This window comes from Salmo salar, chromosome 14, assembly GCF_965601325.2.
Source record: "Salmo salar chromosome 14, fSalSal1, whole genome shotgun sequence".
Lineage (NCBI taxonomy): Eukaryota > Metazoa > Chordata > Actinopteri > Salmoniformes > Salmonidae > Salmo > Salmo salar.
The window spans coordinates 23016565-23034561 of NC_138304.1; the positions used below are offsets into that span (position 1 = coordinate 23016565).

General features: G+C 43.1%; 1 protein-coding gene and 2 long non-coding RNA genes across 3 annotated transcripts; 2 read left to right on the top strand and 1 right to left on the bottom strand.

Moving 5' to 3' along the window:
• The first annotated feature begins 33 nt into the window (after nucleotides 1-33).
• On the top strand, nucleotides 34-948 carry LOC123726664 (uncharacterized). The gene is made up of 2 exons (XR_006758759.2): nucleotides 34-204; nucleotides 436-948. It is a non-coding gene; the product is annotated as an uncharacterized LOC123726664 (long non-coding RNA).
• Nucleotides 949-1289: 341 nt separating this feature from the next.
• LOC123726665 (uncharacterized) lies at nucleotides 1290-3520 on the bottom strand. Its single transcript, XR_006758760.2, has 3 exons — nucleotides 2446-3520; nucleotides 1770-1931; nucleotides 1290-1659 (listed from the first exon to the last, which is right to left on the bottom strand). It is a non-coding gene; the product is annotated as an uncharacterized LOC123726665 (long non-coding RNA).
• A 3498-nt stretch (nucleotides 3521-7018) lies between these two features.
• LOC106569037 (deubiquitinating protein VCPIP1) lies at nucleotides 7019-14159 on the top strand. Its single transcript, XM_014139978.3, has 3 exons — nucleotides 7019-9846; nucleotides 10818-10904; nucleotides 11031-14159. Exons 1-3 carry the CDS (start codon nucleotides 7194-7196, stop codon nucleotides 11852-11854), a joined length of 3564 nt encoding a protein of 1187 aa, XP_013995453.2. The 5' UTR covers nucleotides 7019-7193; the 3' UTR covers nucleotides 11855-14159.
• The last annotated feature ends 3838 nt before the right edge of the window (nucleotides 14160-17997 follow it).

The window sequence follows — 17997 nt, forward strand, 5'->3', positions numbered from 1 at the left end:
GGGGGCGGGGGGGGGGGGGGCGAAGGTGGCGTGGGAGGCGGTGAAAAAGATACAATTTTCCCAACTTTATGCAAATCACCAGTGGTGACCGCTGGGTGATGACCAATCAGAGTGGTTCCCATACGAATTTGACGCTGTGCAACCAAATGCTGGAGACTTTCTTCAGGAAAGATGGCTGACGAACATTCTAGGATGGAAGCAAATGTAAGTGATTATAACGTCACAACGAATCATGCAAAAAATGTACAGTTGATAGGAATATGCTAGTTAATGTAGAGACAAACGAGTATGCATATTCTTTTAATCATTGTTTATTTACGAAAATCGCGATTTAGCAAGCTAGCTGACTAGCTAACATTAGCCAGCTAGCTGGCTAGCTTTATGGGTGTATTGACATGAGTATGAAATTGTAATTCTGGTTGTTCAATGTTTTAGGGACTCCTGAAACAACCAGCAAACCAGGCTGTCATCTTGTGAAACAATGGATGTAATAATCTAGCTAGCTAAAGCATTTACTGCAAATTGAATGTACAATTTTGTAAGCTTGCCTTGCTGATATTTGCCATGCAATGCAGATAGATTAAATAATGTAGATAACTATGTTCTTGCTTATTGTGCAGTGGAGGATAAAAATACCTGTATGCCTATGGATGTGTAGCTAGCTATCTAGCCGATCTGTGTATGGACACAAATGTTTGGTATACATATTAGTTCAGAAACTAGCCATGAACCTCAGCTATCATAGCCAGTTGTGTCAACTTCAAAACAGCCTGAATGACATTAATGAAGCCTGTGGTTTGAGTAGAATATAATATAACTTTGTGCCAAGGATGCAAGTCGTATACATGTAGTTATTACCATGCATGAGATCCCACATTGTAGCCTGTACATTTAATATATTCACTGAAAATGTAGTCTACCTTGGCAAATAAAGGTGCAGTTCAGGTATGAATGTCTGTGATTATTTTTGTCATATCCAATACCAGGAGTATCAAATTCCAGTCTTTGAATGATGCTGTGTCTGCATGTATGTATTACAATTATACACTTCAACAGTGTTTACCAATCTTGGTCCTGGGACATCAATGGTTACACATTGTAACTAATAGTCTAGAAACAGGATTTAATTCATATATACAGAAATATATATATTTTTTTAAACGTGCACTACACTTCCTATGCATCATGTAAATACTCTAATACCGGTTAATCTCAATATCTAATGCCCTTCATCTGTATTGATTTGATAAACACAGGATAGGTGGAGTATTTCATCAAATGAGACTTAATTTCAACCAGTAGAGAATGTGAAACACTTTATTGAAAGTTCATTATCCAAGTGTTATAAATACATGCATTATAAATATTATAAATACAAGTTCAATCTGTACTTCACTGCACATCTGTTGTGCATTATAAAAACAGAGGAAGAAAGAGGTGGTGGCGAGAGAGGTGTAAAAGACAGAAAGGGAAAGAGGTAAGAACATAGGAACAGGGAAGGCAGAATATGATTAATGAATCACAGTGCTACCCAAATATTCTCTCAGTTCATCACAATTACATAATAGTGTCTCATCTGCCCGAAGGTTATCTTAAAAGCGGGTGAGGTGGCGATGATGGGACTGGGGGGTTGGCATCCTCTCTCACATCAAAACATATCTGCAGACGAGAGACAGATGGAGAGAGAGAGCATGTTTAAGCCTTGTTTTATTTTTTATTATTACATTGTTAGTCATCATAATAATCATGAGGTGAAATGCAAAACTGACCTTGGATCATTAACTCTGGGACTACTGCATCTCAGTGTAAAGCATCTCTTTAATAATACTTTCTGTTGACCTGACCAAGTGACCTCTCAGCACTGATCATGCTGTGCCCTATATGTAGCCAGTTCAGATGTGGGAGGGGTTCACTGACACAGCTGGTATAACCTAGAGGATTTAGGGAGAAGAGGTGAGAGGGATGAAGTGAAGAAGAGAGACTTATTGAGAAAATAAGGTAGTTAAAGAGGCAGTGTTCAACAGGAATCTGTGTGTGCACAAAAATGTGCACCCCTTTGAGTCCCCAGTACCAGGACTGAGAACCACTGCTCTTCATTGGGACCTCTTAATATGTAGACAGGCTTTCATACTGTAACTTTATCTGAGGACAGAAAACCTCACAAGAAACAAACTTCATTATAGTCAAATTACACTGCACTGAATATTGTTACTATTATCTCCATCCTCACTTCTAGGGACAGGAACTACACAATAGTACATGCCCTATCCAGAATAGCATATTCTCTCACTTTGACAGTTGGGGCTGCTATCCTTTCACCCTCCTCCATGGCGTTTGCTACCTACCTACAAATGCATTTGGAGTTTGTTTTTTACAGTGTATACTATAGCTAGTTAGCTAATAATACATCTTTTTTTTTTACATTGTCGAAATATATTTACTTACTTGAATAGGTTATCCCAGCCATGTGAACAATTGGAAACAGGGCAGCAAAGTTTGTTTGTCACCAGAGCGTTTTAGAGGATGTTACTATTGAACTATGTACCCATTTAATAACAAGACCTTCATACGAACTTGCTATGCTGAATTCTTGACTCACAATCGAGAAGGCTGCCATATGCTGCCAGCAGCCCACAAGCGAGTCACAACGCGCGGCCTAAACGGCACTCGGCAATTTACCGCTTTCTAGTGTACATACACCTCGATGTCCGCGCCCCTGCGAAAATCCAATTAGCATAATACAAAATCCCCATCAAAATCCGTTCATTTAAACTAGAGATCTGTTCTCAATCCACCAATGTCGCATCTGCGGTGAAAGGTTACCGCGGTAGAGCGGTGTTTGACAGGCCATGAGAGATCCCGAAAATCGGTTTTCTCACAAAATCGTCTGTAGCGTCCCAACGGTTTGGCCTACAAACTATTATGGAAAGAATAATTTACATTAGATATTTCTGGGGGGGACTAGCTGTTGTTCCATGTGGTGAACCTATTATTCAATGCGTTTGTATGGGCTAATAGCAGTAAAGCCAAATAAAATATATATTGACATTGATTACAACAAAATGATTATCGAATTTGGGAAGACTTACAATGTAGCTAGCTAGTGGCTAATACTAGCTAATGTTGTCAACATATAATGACTTCTTATATGTTGCTGTCTCTTCATGCATGTACCGTTAATCTTTTGACACAGCAACGTTAGAGATTCGTTAACACACACTTGTATTGCACATACTCTGTTCTAGAAGTGTATAAATGTAAAACATATTCAGGTAAATGAATAATTAAATAAACTAGGTTGATTTGTGCAAAACCAAAACGCATCATGGTACTTGTAGTGAATTTTAAGCTAAATAAACAACTCATTTATACAAATCTGACTGTAATAGGCATAGTTACTTGACACAATAAGATAATTAATCTTGCTTAGTATTCGTTAAATTATTATATGTGTTCTGGTTTGGACTAATATCAAAAGATAAACGCAACTAGCACAGTATAGAAAACTATATGTACCACAACCCATGGCAAACTACGTTTCGCCACGGACGCTCAACAGAGTAAGGTCAGCAGCATTCGGACTTCCGGTTTTCAGATTTTACATTCAAATTAACAGTCTGCCTTAAATCGCTATGCGTATGATACAAAATCCCATTTTTTTTTGCAGCATTTCAAGGTGCATAATGTTCAAATTATGCTAAAAAATTTGACTACGTTGTGGGAAAAGCTAAAGAGTATTATTACTTTGTATAATATAAAGAATATTATAAGGTGGGGCACATTGAGAAATGGTTGGAGATTAAGTAAATGAATGTAAAGAACATAATATTAGCATACTGGTAAAAAATATATATACAATGACAAGCAAGAAAATAACTCATTATTTTGATTGTATGATGCTTGTTAATTTACTGGTGTTATTGTTCAAGGATGCAATTTTGAAATGTAATGTTTAAGAAAAGTCTTACTGTATTTTTTGTTGTATTGGAAAACTGAATTGCACTGTACAGTCGTGACACAAATATAAATTTTTACAAAGTCTGCTGCCTCAGTTTGTATGATGGCAATTTGCATATACTCCAGAATGTTATGAAGAGTGATCAGATGAATTGCAATTAATTGCAAAGTCCCTCTCTGCCATGCAAATGAACGGAACCCCAAAAAACATTTCCACTGCATTTCAGCCCTGCCACAAAAGGACCAGCTGACATCATGTCAGTGATTCTCTCGTTAACACAGGTGTGAGTGTTGACGAGGACAAGGCTGGAGATCACTCTGTCATGCTGATTGAGATCGAATAACAGACTGGAAGCTTCAAAAGGAGGGTGGTGCTTGGAATCATTGTTCTTCCTCTGTCAACCATGGTTACCTACAAGGAAACACGTGCCATCATCATTGCTTTGCACAAAAAGGGCTTCACAGGCAAGGATATTGCTGCCAGTAAGATAGCACCTAAATCAACCATTTATTGGATCATCAAGAACTTCAAGGAGAGCGGTTAAATTGTTGTGAAGACGGCTTCAGGGCGCCCAAGAAAGTCTAGCAAGCGCCAGGACCGTCTCCAAAAGTTGATTCAGCTGCGGGATCAGGGCACCACCAGTACAGAGCTTGCTCAGGAATGGCAGCAGGCAGGTGTGAGTGCATCTGCACGGACAGTGAGGCGAAGACTTTTGGAGGATGGCCTGGTGTCAAGAAGGGCAGCAAAAAAGCCAATTCTCTCCAGGAAAAACATCAGGGACAGACTGATATTCTGCAAAAGGTACAGGGATTGGACTGCTGAGGACTGGGGTAAAGTCATTTTCTCCGATGAATCCCGCCATAAGGCAAATGTGATAACTAAGCGGCTCGGGGAACAAAACATCGATATTTTGGGTCCATGGCCAGGAAACTCCCCAGACCTTAATCCCATTGAGTACTTGTGGTCAATTCTCAAGAGGCGGGTGGACAAACAAAAACCCACAAATTCTGACAAACTCCAAGCATTGATTATGCAAGAATGGGCTGCCATCAGTCAGGATGTGGCCCAGAAGTTAATTGACAGCATGCCAGTGCGGATTGCAGAGGTCTTGAAAAAGAAGGGTCAACACTGCAAATATTGACTCTTTGCATCAACTTCATGTAATTGTCAATAAAAGCCTTTGACACTTATGAAATGCTTGTAATTATACTTCAGTATTCCATAGTAACATATGACGAAAATATCTAAAGACACTGAGGCAGCAGACTTTGTGAAAATTAATATTTGTGTCATTCTCAAAACATTTGGCCACGACTGTACAGGAAAAACAATGCACTGTGTGTCCATAAAACCATCGTCCAGCATACTCACCAGAGTCCCTATTATACAAAAAATCCAGTGTTGCTGGACTTTTACTGTGCTCAAACAGCTTAAAATGGAGCCACTGGACACTATAGGGTACAAATGTAACATTGTACAGGCAAAACGATCAATTGTGTGTCTGTAAAACCAGGCTCCAGTCTACTCACTACAGTCCTTAGAATACAAATCAGGTGAGTTTGAACAAAGTCAGGAAGTGTTGCTGGACTTTTACTGTGGTCAAACAGCTTAAAATGAAGCCACTGGACAGTACGGTACGAATATAACACCGCACAGGCAAAACGATTGATTGTGTGTCCAGAAAACCAGGGTCCAGTCTATTCACTAGAATATACCTTTTCCTAATGAGCACAGAGCTATTTTTTGAGGCAATTATATGTCACACAATCACAATAACCCGAACCCACAAGTCCAAGATGCAAACATTTTGATGAATTGCGACCAGGGTGGGTTGAAGAAAAGCGCTGTTAAACTCTGTGATAACCGTTGATAGGCTATAGGCATAATTGGGGTGATACCTATAGCAGCATGATCTTACTAGGATACAGCCTCAAAAAATAAATGGTATTTGTCTAGCCAAAATGCTTGACCTGATGCATTTTTTTTGGCACGTAAGGCTGGCCTTGGGCTGATTTAAATGTGTGAAGTCTGCAGCCTGCTTATCATCGTTTGTTCAGTTGAGTACAGGCTTAACTGAATGACAACAGACAGAATACAATGTGGGATTGTATGGAAAGTTTGGGCTAGGCCTATCTCTGATGAATGCTCCTCGGAGCCAGATATAATAATTATCGTATAAAAGGTGAGAGAAAGCAATGTGAGTTATGAGTTTGCTAGATGAATGAAAAGTGACGAGCCTTACTAATGGAAGTTTTGTAACTACATTATAATGTAGGTCATTTACAGGTGTGCCAGTCAGTTAACACCCCATCTACTGGTCACATTGTTTACATTGTTTCTTTGAAGTAATTATTTTCTTACCTAATCACCTGGCAATAGTTGGAATTTGGCACACACATTATAGAGAAAGCCAAGAGTGCAAGTCTGGTATGGAATGGCGTTTATTTCACACTGGAAGCAAACAAAGAGAAAGCTAAATTAGTTAATGTATAGTTTCATCATTTAGATATAGTCCTGAATTTGTCAGTCAGCAGAGAGTTAAAGTGACAGTACAAAAGTGTAGAAGTATGATTTAGACTCAACATGAGTTCATCGAACTCATAGCCTCAGAGAAGGTGCTGATCAAATCAAATCAAATCAAATGTCACCAAGCCTTGCTGTTCTAGGTCTCATCCATTTACTTGAAGGAAGAGGCTTGAAGAGGCGATTGGCTGTTTTGTGTTCTACGAACTCTAGTGAGTATACTGGAGTGGGTGGAGTAGAAAGTGTTGCTGGGCATATACTGTAGACCTCAGTCCCCATGAAATAACACCATATATAGATTCAACAGACCCTACTGAGTAATCCCAACCCCACTTTTACTTTGGCACCTAGAATAGCTTTCTAATGCAAATGTCATTTAATTATGAACATTGAAACATTGTTAATATTTAGACAAATATTATTCATTATCATGAATAAATTAAAATTTTCTACTATTATGTGGGAAACTTTTATTCTGAAAATTGCTGAAATTCCATGACCCGGAAGTACCTTTTTTTTAAGTGTTGCTGACGAGACGCTGGTCGTTCGTTCATGGAGAGAAAAAACAATCGCTTCCGTGTTGTTATCGGTTGTTATTCTAGCAAATACTAGCTTAGTACTTGAGTCAAAGCGGGATTGCTAGCCAGTTATTTGGTGGTTAAACCATTATGGTTTTGTAGGATCAATACATAGTATAGTTTTATTCGCCAGAATGTCGTTGCTACAGGGCTCCAAGAAAAAGGACAAGCGTATTTTGTCCGGTACCTGCCCAGACCCGAAATGCCAGGCGAGGCTATTCTTCCCTGCTTACGGTTCGATTAGCATTGAATGCACAGAGTGTGGCCAACGCCACGAACAGAATAATCTTTTAAATGTGGAAGAAGTAACTGATCCAGACGTTGTGCTTCACAATTTGTTAAGAAATGCCCTACTCGGTGTCACTGGGGCACCGAAAAAGGGAACAGAGCTGGTGAAAGTGATGGGGCTTTCCAACTACCATTGCAAGCTCCTTTCTCCTATTCTCACAAGGTATGGAATGGATAAGCAGACGGGAAAAGCGAAACTGCTGCGGGAAATGAATCAAGGAGAAATGTTCGACTGTTCACTTCTAGGAGACAGGGCGTTTCTAATTGAACAGGAGCATGTATCTACGGTTGGCTATGGCAAGGACAGATCCGGGAGCCTGATATACCTTCACGACACTTTGGAGGAGATGAAGAAAGCGAACAGCAACAAAGAATGCCTCATTCCTGTTCATGTGGATGGAGATGGACATTGTCTTGTTCATGCGGTGTCCAGGGCCCTGGTAGGCAGAGAACTGTTCTGGCATGCGTTGAGAGAGAATTTGAAACAACATTTCAAACAAAACTTGGATCGCTACAAGGCACTCTTTCAGGATTTTATTGATGCAGCCGAATGGGAGGACATCATCAACGAATGTGACCCCCTGTTTATCCCACCGGAGGGTGTGCCACTGGGACTTCGAAACATTCACATATTCGGCTTGGCCAATGTGTTGCACCGCCCCATAATCTTGTTAGATTCACTGAGTGGAATGAGGAGCTCCGGGGATTACTCTGCAAGTTTTCTCCCAGGGCTTGTGCCGGAAGAGCAGTGCAAAGGAAAAGATGGGAAGTTTAACAAGCCTATATGCATCGCCTGGAGTAGCTCAGGGCGTAACCACTACATCCCTCTCGTCGGTATAAAGAACACCCTTCTCCCCAAGCTGCCACCGAGGCTTCTCCCCAAGGCATGGGGAGTGCCACAGGAGCTCATCAAGAAGTACATAAAGCTGGAACAAGATGGGAGCTGTGTCATCGGGGGAGACAGGAGCTTACAAGACAAGTATCTGATGAGACTGGTCAATGCCATGGAGGAAATCTTCATGGAGAAGCATGGCATCCACCCCTCCCTTGTGGCAGACGTGCATCAGTACGTTTACAGACGGACCGGTGTGATCGGCGTCCAACCCGAAGAGGTGACGGAGGCTGCCAGGAAGTCAGTCATGGAAAACCGGCTACATCGCTGTCTGATCTGCAATGCACTCTCTGAGCTTCATGTTCTACCAGAGTGGCTGGCTCCAGGTGGTAAGCTCTACAACCTGGCTAAATCCACCCATGGGAAGCTCAGACCTGACAAGAACTACAGCTTCCCGCTGAACAAGGTTGTCTGCTGTTACGACCCTGAGAGGGACATCCTCATCCCTGACTACAAGCTGAGCTCTTTGAACACCTGCAACTGGTGCCACGGCACCTCAGTGCGCCACATCCATGGCAACGGCTCTGTGGTGTATCTGGATGGAGACAGAACCAACACCCGCTCCCAGGGGGGCAAATGTGGCTGTGGCTTTAAGCACTACTGGGAGGGAAAGGAATACGACAATCTGCCAGAGGCTTTCCCCATCACTCTGGAGTGGGGTGGGCGGGTCGTGCGGGAGACTGTGTACTGGTTCCAGTATGAGGTTAATGTGGACCTGAACAGCAACGTGTATGATGTCGCCATGAAACTGGTCACCAAGCATTTCCCTGGGGAGTTTGGCAGTGAGCTCCTAGTGCAGAAAGTGGTGAACACCATTTTACATCACACCGCCAAGAAGAATCCAGATGAGTATAACCCAGTCTCCATTGACGGGGCGCATGCTCAGAGGCTCACAGACGTGGTGGAAACCCAGCAGGCTGTTGACACACAGCCACCGACTAAGATCATACTAACTGGGCAGAAATCAAAGACCATTCACAAAGAGGAGCTTACAGTGAGTAAGGCAGAGCGGAGCCTTCAGCAGAGCATCAGCGAACAGGCCCTAGTGACCCAGAAGAGGAGGACGGATCGACTGAAGCAGGAGCAGAAGGGACAGGGCAGGCCACCCTCCCCAAGTGCTGCTCAGGAACATTCCTCCTCCGCCCCAGCCACGCCCACTAAATCCTCCTTCTCCCCCACTTCCAGTAAGGAGAAGAAGATCCGTGTCACCACTAGCGACGGGCGGCAGGCCATGCTCACTCTACAGGCTCAGACCACCTTCTCTGAGCTCCAGAGGAGCATTGCTAATGAGTTCACCATGCCTCCAGCCCAGCAATGTATCCGACATGGATTCCCACCCAAAGAACTTTTCCCTCCCAAGGATGGAGCAGAGAATGAGCCGGTGGCTCTCCAACACGGGGACAGGGTGACTGTGGAGATCCTGAGAGGTCCAGAGGACCGCAAGGCATCCGCCCCAAGTGCTTCCAGTTCCTATTCATCCCTGCATTCCCTCCTCTCTGTGAAGAGTGATGATCCAGTGACTTCCAGCAGAATGAATACTAGCAGAGAGCTGCAGGACAACATTGACCTTGAGATGTCCTCCCTCTGTCTCCTAGCAACCTTAATGGGTAAGGAAAGGGAAGGGTGCGGAAAGGTTTTAGTGTTCAAGTCAATAATTAGGCGGTCAATATTTACTGCTACAAAAGAAAGAGACAATCTCGCAGCACATAAGTGACAGAGGAGTTAAGCAGAACACTGCTGTGATGTCATTACAAGAAGTCAAAAATGACTTCCGGTACATGGGGAACTTGTTTGTTGATTCACCTTTTTAGACTAGGCCTATAGATCCAGGCAATTAGTTATCTAGTCTTAGAAGCGTCATGCCTTAGATCAACCCTTCAGTAAATATAAGGTCAGCAACTGAATGTGATAGGTGTGAGAGTGAGAGGCTAGTATATAGGTGTCGCAGACAGTAGCTTTACACAGCATAAGGGCATGCTGTTCTTGGATTGGTTACAAGAAGCAGGATGAATGACAAAGTAGCTTAATACAGGTATTGAGTGACTGGGTGGGCTTGTCATGGATGGATCAAGGCTCAGTCTTTGTGGATAATGGCTTTTTTCCAGTTGAAATTATAATCTACTCCAAGTGCTTTCTGTGTGGCCTACATCACCAACATGGCATTCGGTATTCATTGAAACGCGTGCAGCCTCAGGCAGAGAGAAGATGGTAGATTTGATATCCACCCCGCCCTACCCATTTTTTTGTGATCAAGGGGAAAAATCGCTAGTGTATTTGCGCTAGTTGGCTGTACCTGCACCTAAACTCCAGTATTTCCTTTATAGCTTGTTCTCCATCTTCTTTTTAAATAGGGAACCAATTTGTTTTCAGCCCTTTATTTCCATTACCAAAACTCCTTTTCTCATGTCTGTCTCTTGTTGAATCGTAATACATATCGTATCAGCAATTCCCAGCCTTACTATTTTTACTACAGAATTAGAACTTTGATCAAAAGCACACATTTCTCTGAGGAATTTAATTGTATTCATTTAATTTCATGTTTCACATGCTAATTGCAGTATGTTTTATTCATATTCAGGAGAAGATGTCTGGTCATATGCAAAAAAACTGCCTCACTTATTCCACCAAGGTGGAGTTTTCTACAACATTGTGAAGAAAGATATGGGTATGTAGTCATGTTTTCTGTTATAGGCTTTATCCTCTTAGCAATTTGTGTAACTTAAATGACAGCATCTAATATGTACTGATCTGTGTTTATGACCATCTATAATGGCTTTTGTCTCATCTGCAGGCCTGATGGATGGCAAGCACTGCACCCTCCCACACCTGACTGGGAAGACGTTTGTTTACAACGCAGCAGAGGAGCGTCTGGAGCTGTGTGTGGATGCAGCGGGACACTTCCCCGTGGGCCCTGACGTGGAGGACCTCGTCAAGGAGGCCCTGGTGCAGCTCCGCTCTGAGGCTGCCTCCAGGAGTCGGGAGGGAAGCCCCTCTCACAGCCTGCTGAAGCTCGGGAGTGGAGGTGTGGTGCGCAAGAAGGAGCAGCTCCAGAGTGTCAACGCCTTCCAGGGTAAGGGCCACTCCCTGGGCAGCGCCCCAGGCGGCTCTCCCCCTGAACACAAGCCCATCACCAGGCAGCACAGCAGTGGGGTGGACCTGAGCGCCAGTGCCTCCAAGGGACCTGACCTCTCTGACATCTCAGAGGACGCGACCAAGGAGTTGGTGCGCATGGCTCCCGGTTTTGTCACCATGAAAGACAGCCGACACCTGGACCCTAGTATGATCGAAGAACAGAGGAAAAAACTACAGGAGATGGTCTCCTCCATCCAGGCCTCCATGGACAGGCACCTGAGGGAGCAGAGCAATGCAGGGGAAGGCATTGGGGGCCCTGCAGAGAGGACAAGTGGGGCTAAGATGAGTGCTTCCCAATCTGCCCCAGGGGCAGGCGTCAAGGAGGCCTCTTCTATGGACGTATCTACTGCTGGTGCTCATGGCACATCAGTGGAGGCAGGGAACAAGCCTGATGGAAAGGATACAGGGTCAGAGGAGCTGGAGGAAATGGATAGCCAGGATGCAGAGCATACCAATGCCTTGGAGCCAATGGATCATTCCTGATGGGAAAAGGGCCTGGTCCTATACTTTTCTCAGTCATGATCATTCACCCCTCTATCTGGTTGGCATTAGTGTGGGAATGCTTCAGGTTGTATCCAAGCTTTGGTATTCATTGTGTTTTGTTGTCTTTACTGCATGATTGACAAAGAAGTTGACTGTTTCTGCCTTTGGTGACAGTCTAATGCTATTATACAGAAACATGCACCGAGATCCAAGGAGCAACGCTGCTTCCTGTGTGTGAAATGCGTCCATGTACATGTCCTCCAAGTCTTAAAGGTCCAATGCAGATGTTTTATCTGAATATCAAATCATTTCTAGTTAACAATTAAGTACCTTACTAACCATGTTTCCATTCACAGTTTTTATGTGAGTAAAGTCATACTGTATAAAAAAAGAAATAATAATCACAATAGTTGTGGTGGAAATAGGACGTTCCGGTACAATTTTGCAAATGCCACAGATAATTTGTTCTTTCGACACATGGGATCTTTTTGTGTCGGTAAAATTAATTATGCGAGAAATGGCAGTGGAAACACCTTTATTTGTAAATATTGATATAATAACCATCATATCAAAGTAAATTTGGAGTCATGTGATGACATGGTGTGTGGTCGTCGATTCCTCCCGCTACATCTCGGGAAATTCTGCAGTTTATCAGGCTATGGATGAAATAAGTTATGAACTTCACAGGGTGGTGAAAGTGCACAGTATGAGCTTGATCCTCCTTTCCGATAAATGCGGAGGGTCTTATTCTGGTGACATGATGATCGAGGCTTGACTGCCGTTTGACAAATAAAAAGATTCTCTCTCTTATTCATAATAAGCGCATCATGTAGACTAACCTACACGCAGGGCCTTCCCGCACTGTATCTGCAAGCTATTGGCTAGAGCGCACATACCAAGACCAGAGTAGGCACATTTGCTATTTAAAGCAACAGTTAGTTTTGTCACAATCTGTAGAGTCGAAAATGCGATGGAAACACATTGAACGCTTTGATTTTTATTCGGTACATGAAAACATAAGCAACAAAGTACATGTTGTGTGCACTACATCATCACTCACTGACTTTTATCCGCAACAAGTCAGTTTGGTGTGAAAATACGCATATTTTCTTTATGCAGATTTTTTGAATATTTTCATGAAAATCTGTCGCCAATTGGATGGAAACCTAGCTACTGTGATTGTTTTCAATTAAAATGGTCAACAAAAAACAAAAATCGCTTCTTAGGAAAGAGCAATTTCTCAAGCAATATTTTTGCAAGGACTGTTGGAGTGGGGAAAACGGAAAACTATCTGTTATTGGCAGAACGATATGAAACTCTTTCTTATTGGTCTATTAACTAACTTACCACCTGGTGATTTCACCAGGCAGGCCAAAACACCATCCCACCAAATCACGCTGAAATTTCAGGTGGTCTTTTCAAACAGCTCATACACTAAAGGGGCATTATTATTTTCACAATTTCACAGGATTATTCCAACCTCATAGTATGGGATTGTATACAAAGCAGAGGAAAATGTTGGACTGCACTGGGCCATTAAGACAAGAGGGAGTAGAAGAGCTTGAGTTAAGATCCCATCCCACACCAGCATTGTAATGACCGCAAACATCCGCTTCAGCAAAGTGCACACTGTAAAGGCACTAGCCCTCAAACATATTTGCTATACTAACACATTGCTTTAAAACAACAGTGAAATATTCCAAATTAAGTTTATTTTCTTGAACGTTGCTCCCCATGTGAAGGTTTGCTGTCTTAATTCTTGAAGGAAGGAGTTACGTGCCCTTATGATAAGTAACAAAAATCAACATTTGTTGTTGAAAAACCTTGTGAAAAACCTTTTTTAGTTTGAATTTGTTTTTAGAAAATTGTATAAGAATTTAAAGATTTTGTTTAAAGTGTAATTTAGATGAATGCCATTTCAAGTGAAGCACTGTTCTGAAAATAACTCAGTTTATTGGTGGAAATTGGTGAATTTATTTTACTGGTTTGTAGTGATTGGGGATAATGCCTGTTGATTATTTTGGGTTCAAGGTTGATGCTACTTACTGGTTTGAAGTTATTTATGCTACTTTTCATATTTCTCATGAAACCCAAATGAGTGGCCCAAGTTAAGTGTGCTGTACGAGTGCTGAACTACTTGATGTGGAACTGTATTCTATTGGAAGACCCAGCATAACATAGTACACACACCTGGGAGTACTGTATATTCCACTACTCATATGCAATTTCCTCGATCACTTTTCGGACTTTAGTGAATGATTGAATGCAGTGCAGGATATTTTTTCGAAATACATATCTAAAGTAAGACTTGATTTGTGAATTTCTTTACCATATACAGTGCCTTCGGAAAGTATTCAGACCCCTTGACCTTTTCCACATTTTGTTAGGTTACAGCCTTATTCTAAAATTGATTTGGTTTTTTTCTCTCCTCAATCTACACACAATACCTATAATGACAAGGCAAAAACTGTCTTTTAGAAATTTCTAAAGACAAAAAACCCCGGAAATATCACATTTACATAAGTATTCAGACCCTTCACTCAGTACTTTGTTGAATCACCTTTGGCAGCGATTACAGCCTCAAGTCTTAAGTATGACGCTACAAGCTTGCCACACCTGTATTTGGGGAGTTTCTCCCATTCTTCTCTGCAGATCCTCTCAAGCTCTATCAGGTTGGATGGGGAGCGTTGGGGAGCGTTGCTGCACAGCTATTTTCAGGTCTCCAGAGATGTTTGATCGGGTTCAAGTCCAGGCTCTGGCTGGGCCACTCAAGGACATTCAGAGACTTGTCCTGAAGCCTCTCCTGTATTGTCTTTGCTGTGTGTTTAGGGTTGTTGTCTTGTTAGAAGGTGAACCTTCGCCCCAGTCTGAGGGCCTGATCGCTCTGGAGCAGGTTTTCATCAAGGATCACTCTGTACTTTGCTCTGTTCATCTTTGCCTCAATCCTGACTAATCTCACAGTCCCTGCCACTGAAAACATCCACACAGCATGATGCTGCCACCACCATGCTTCACCGTAGAGATGGTGCCAGGTTTCCTCCAGCCGTGACGCTTTGCATTTAGGTCAAAGATTTCAATCTTGGTTTCACCAGACCAGAGAATCTTGCTTCTCTTGGTCTGAGAGTCTTGGGGTGCCTTTTGGCAAACTCCAAGCGGGCTGTCGTGCCTTTTACTGAGGAGTGGCATCCGTCTGGCCACTACCATAAAGGCCTAGTTGGTGCAGTGCTGCAGAGATGGTTGTCCTTCTGGAAGGTTCTCCCATCTCCACAGAGGAACTCTAGAGCTCTGTCGGTGACCATCGGGTTCTTGGTCACCTGTCTGACGAAGGCCGTTCTTCCATGGTTGTTCAGTTTGGCTAGGCGGCGAGGTCTAGGAAGAGTCTTGGTGGTTCTAAATCCTTCCATTTAAGAATGATGGAGGCCACTGTTCTTGGGGACTGTAAATGCTGCAGACATTTTTTGGTACCCTTCCCCAGATCTGTTCCTCGACAATCCTGCCTCGGAGCTCTATGGACAATTCCTTCAACCTCATGGCTTGGTTTTTGCTCTGATATGCACAGTCAACTGTGGGACCTTATATAGACAGGTGTGTGCCTTTCCAAATCATGTCCAATCAATTGAATTTACCACAGGTGGACTCCAAGTTGTAGAAACATCTAAAGGAGGATCAATGGAAACAGGATGGACCTGAGCTCAATTTCGAGTCTCATAGCAAAGGGTCTGAATACTTATGTGAATAAGGTACTTCAGTTTTTAGTTTTTTAATAAATGTGCAAAAATGTCCAAAACCTGTTTTCATTTTGTCATTATGGGGTATTGTGTGTAGATTGATGAGGAAATTGATTTAAACTCAGCAAAAAAGAAGTGTATCTTTTTCAGGACCCTTTCAAAGATAATTTGTAAAAATCCAAATAACTTCACAGATCTTCATTGTAAACGGTTTAAACACTGTTTCCCATGCTTGTTCAATGACCCATAAACAATTAATGAACATGCACCTGTGGAACGGTCGTTAAGACACTAACAGCTTACAGACGGTAGGCAATTAAGGTCACAGTGATGAAAACTTAGGACACTAAAGAGGCCTTTCTACTGACTCTGAAAAACATAAAAAGTAAGATGCCCAGGGTCCCTGCTCATCTACGTGAACGTGCCTTAAGCATGTTGCAAGGAGGCATGAGGACTGCAGATGTGGCCAGGACAATAAATTACCATGTCTGTACTGTAAGACGCCTAAGACAGCGCTACAGGGAGACAGGACAGACAGCTGATCGTCCTCGCAGTGGCAGACCACGTGTAACAACACCTGCACAGGATCGGTACATCCGAACATCACACCTGCGGGACAGGTACAGGATGGCAACAACAACTGCCCGTGTTACACCAGGAACACACAATCCCTCCAGTGCTCAGACTGTCTGCAATAGGCTGAGAAAGGCTGGACTGAGGGCTTGTAGGCCTGTTGTAAGGCAGGTCCTCACCAGACATCACCGGCAACAACGTCGCCTATGGGAAAAAACCCATCGTCGCTGGACCAGACAGGACTGGCAACAAGTCCTCTTCACTGACGAGTCGCGGTTTTGTCTCACCAGGGGTGATGGCCGGATTCGTGTTTATCGTCAAAGGAATGAGTGTTACACCGAGGCCTGTACTCTGGAGCGGGATCGATTTGGAGGTGGAGGGTCCGTCATGGTCTGGGGCGGTGTGTCACAGCATCATCGGACTGAGCTTGTTGTCATTGCAGGCAATCTCAACGCTGTGCGTTACAGGGAAGACATCCTCCCCCCTCATGTGGTACCCTTCCTGCAGGCTCATCCTGACATGACCCTCCAGCATGACAATGCCACCAGCCATACTGCTTGTTCTGTGCGTGATTGTCAGTGTCCTGCCATGGCCAGCGAGAGCCCAGATCTCAATCCCATTGAGCACGTCTGGGACCTGTTGTATCAGAGAGTGAGGGCTAGGGCCATTCCCCCCCAGAAATGTCTGGGAACTTGCAGGTGCCTTGGTGGAAGAGTAGGGTAACATCTCACAGCAAGAACTGGCAAATCTGGTGCAGTCCTTGAGGAGATGCACTGCAGTACTTAATGCAGCTGGTGGCCACACCAGATACTGACTGTTACTTTTTAATTTGATCCCACCCCCCTTTGTTCAGGCACACATTATTCAATTTATGCTAGTCACATGTCTGTGGAACTTGTTCAGTTTATGTCTCGGTTGTTGAATCTTGTTATGTTCATACAAATATTTACACATGTTAAGTTTGCTGAAAATGAACACAGTTGACAGTGAGAGGACATATATTTTTTTGCTGAGTTTATTTAATGCATTATAGAATAAGGCTGTAATGTAACAAAATGTGAAAAAAGTCAAGGGGTCTGAATACTTTCAGAAGGCACTGTACAGTCGTGGCCAAAAGGTTTGAGAATGACACAAATATTCATTTTCACAAAGTCTGCTGCCTCAGTGTCTTTAGATATTTTTGTCAGATGTTACTATGGAATACTGAAGTATAATTACAAGCATTTAAGTGTCAAAGGCTTTTATTGACAATTACATTAAGTTGATGCAAAGAGTCAATATTTGCAGTGTTGACCCTTCTTTTTCAAGACCTCTGCAATCCACCCTGGCATGCTGTCAATTAACTTCTGGGCCACATCCTGACTGATGGCAGCCCATTCTTGCATAATCAATGCTTGGAGTTTGTCAGAATTTGTGGGTTTTTGTTTGTCCACCCGCCTCTTGAGGATTGACCAAAAGTTCTCAATGGGATTAAGGTCTGGGGAGTTTCCTGGCCATTGACCCAAAATATCAATGTTTTGTTCCCCGAGCCACTTAGTTATCACTTTTGCCTTGTGGCAAGGTGCTCCATCATGCTGGAAAAGGCATTGTTCGTCACCAAACTGTTCCTGGATGGTTGGGAGAAGTTGCTCTCGGAGGATGTGTTGGTACCATTCTTTATTCATGGCTGTGTTCTTAGGCAAAATTGTGAGTGAGCCCACTCCCTTGACTGAGAAGCAACCCCACACATGAATGGTCTCAGGATGCTTTACTGTTGGCATGACACAGGACTGATGGTAGCGCTCACCTTGTCGTCTCCGGAAAAGCTTTTTTCCGGATGCCCCAAACAATCGGAAAGGGGAT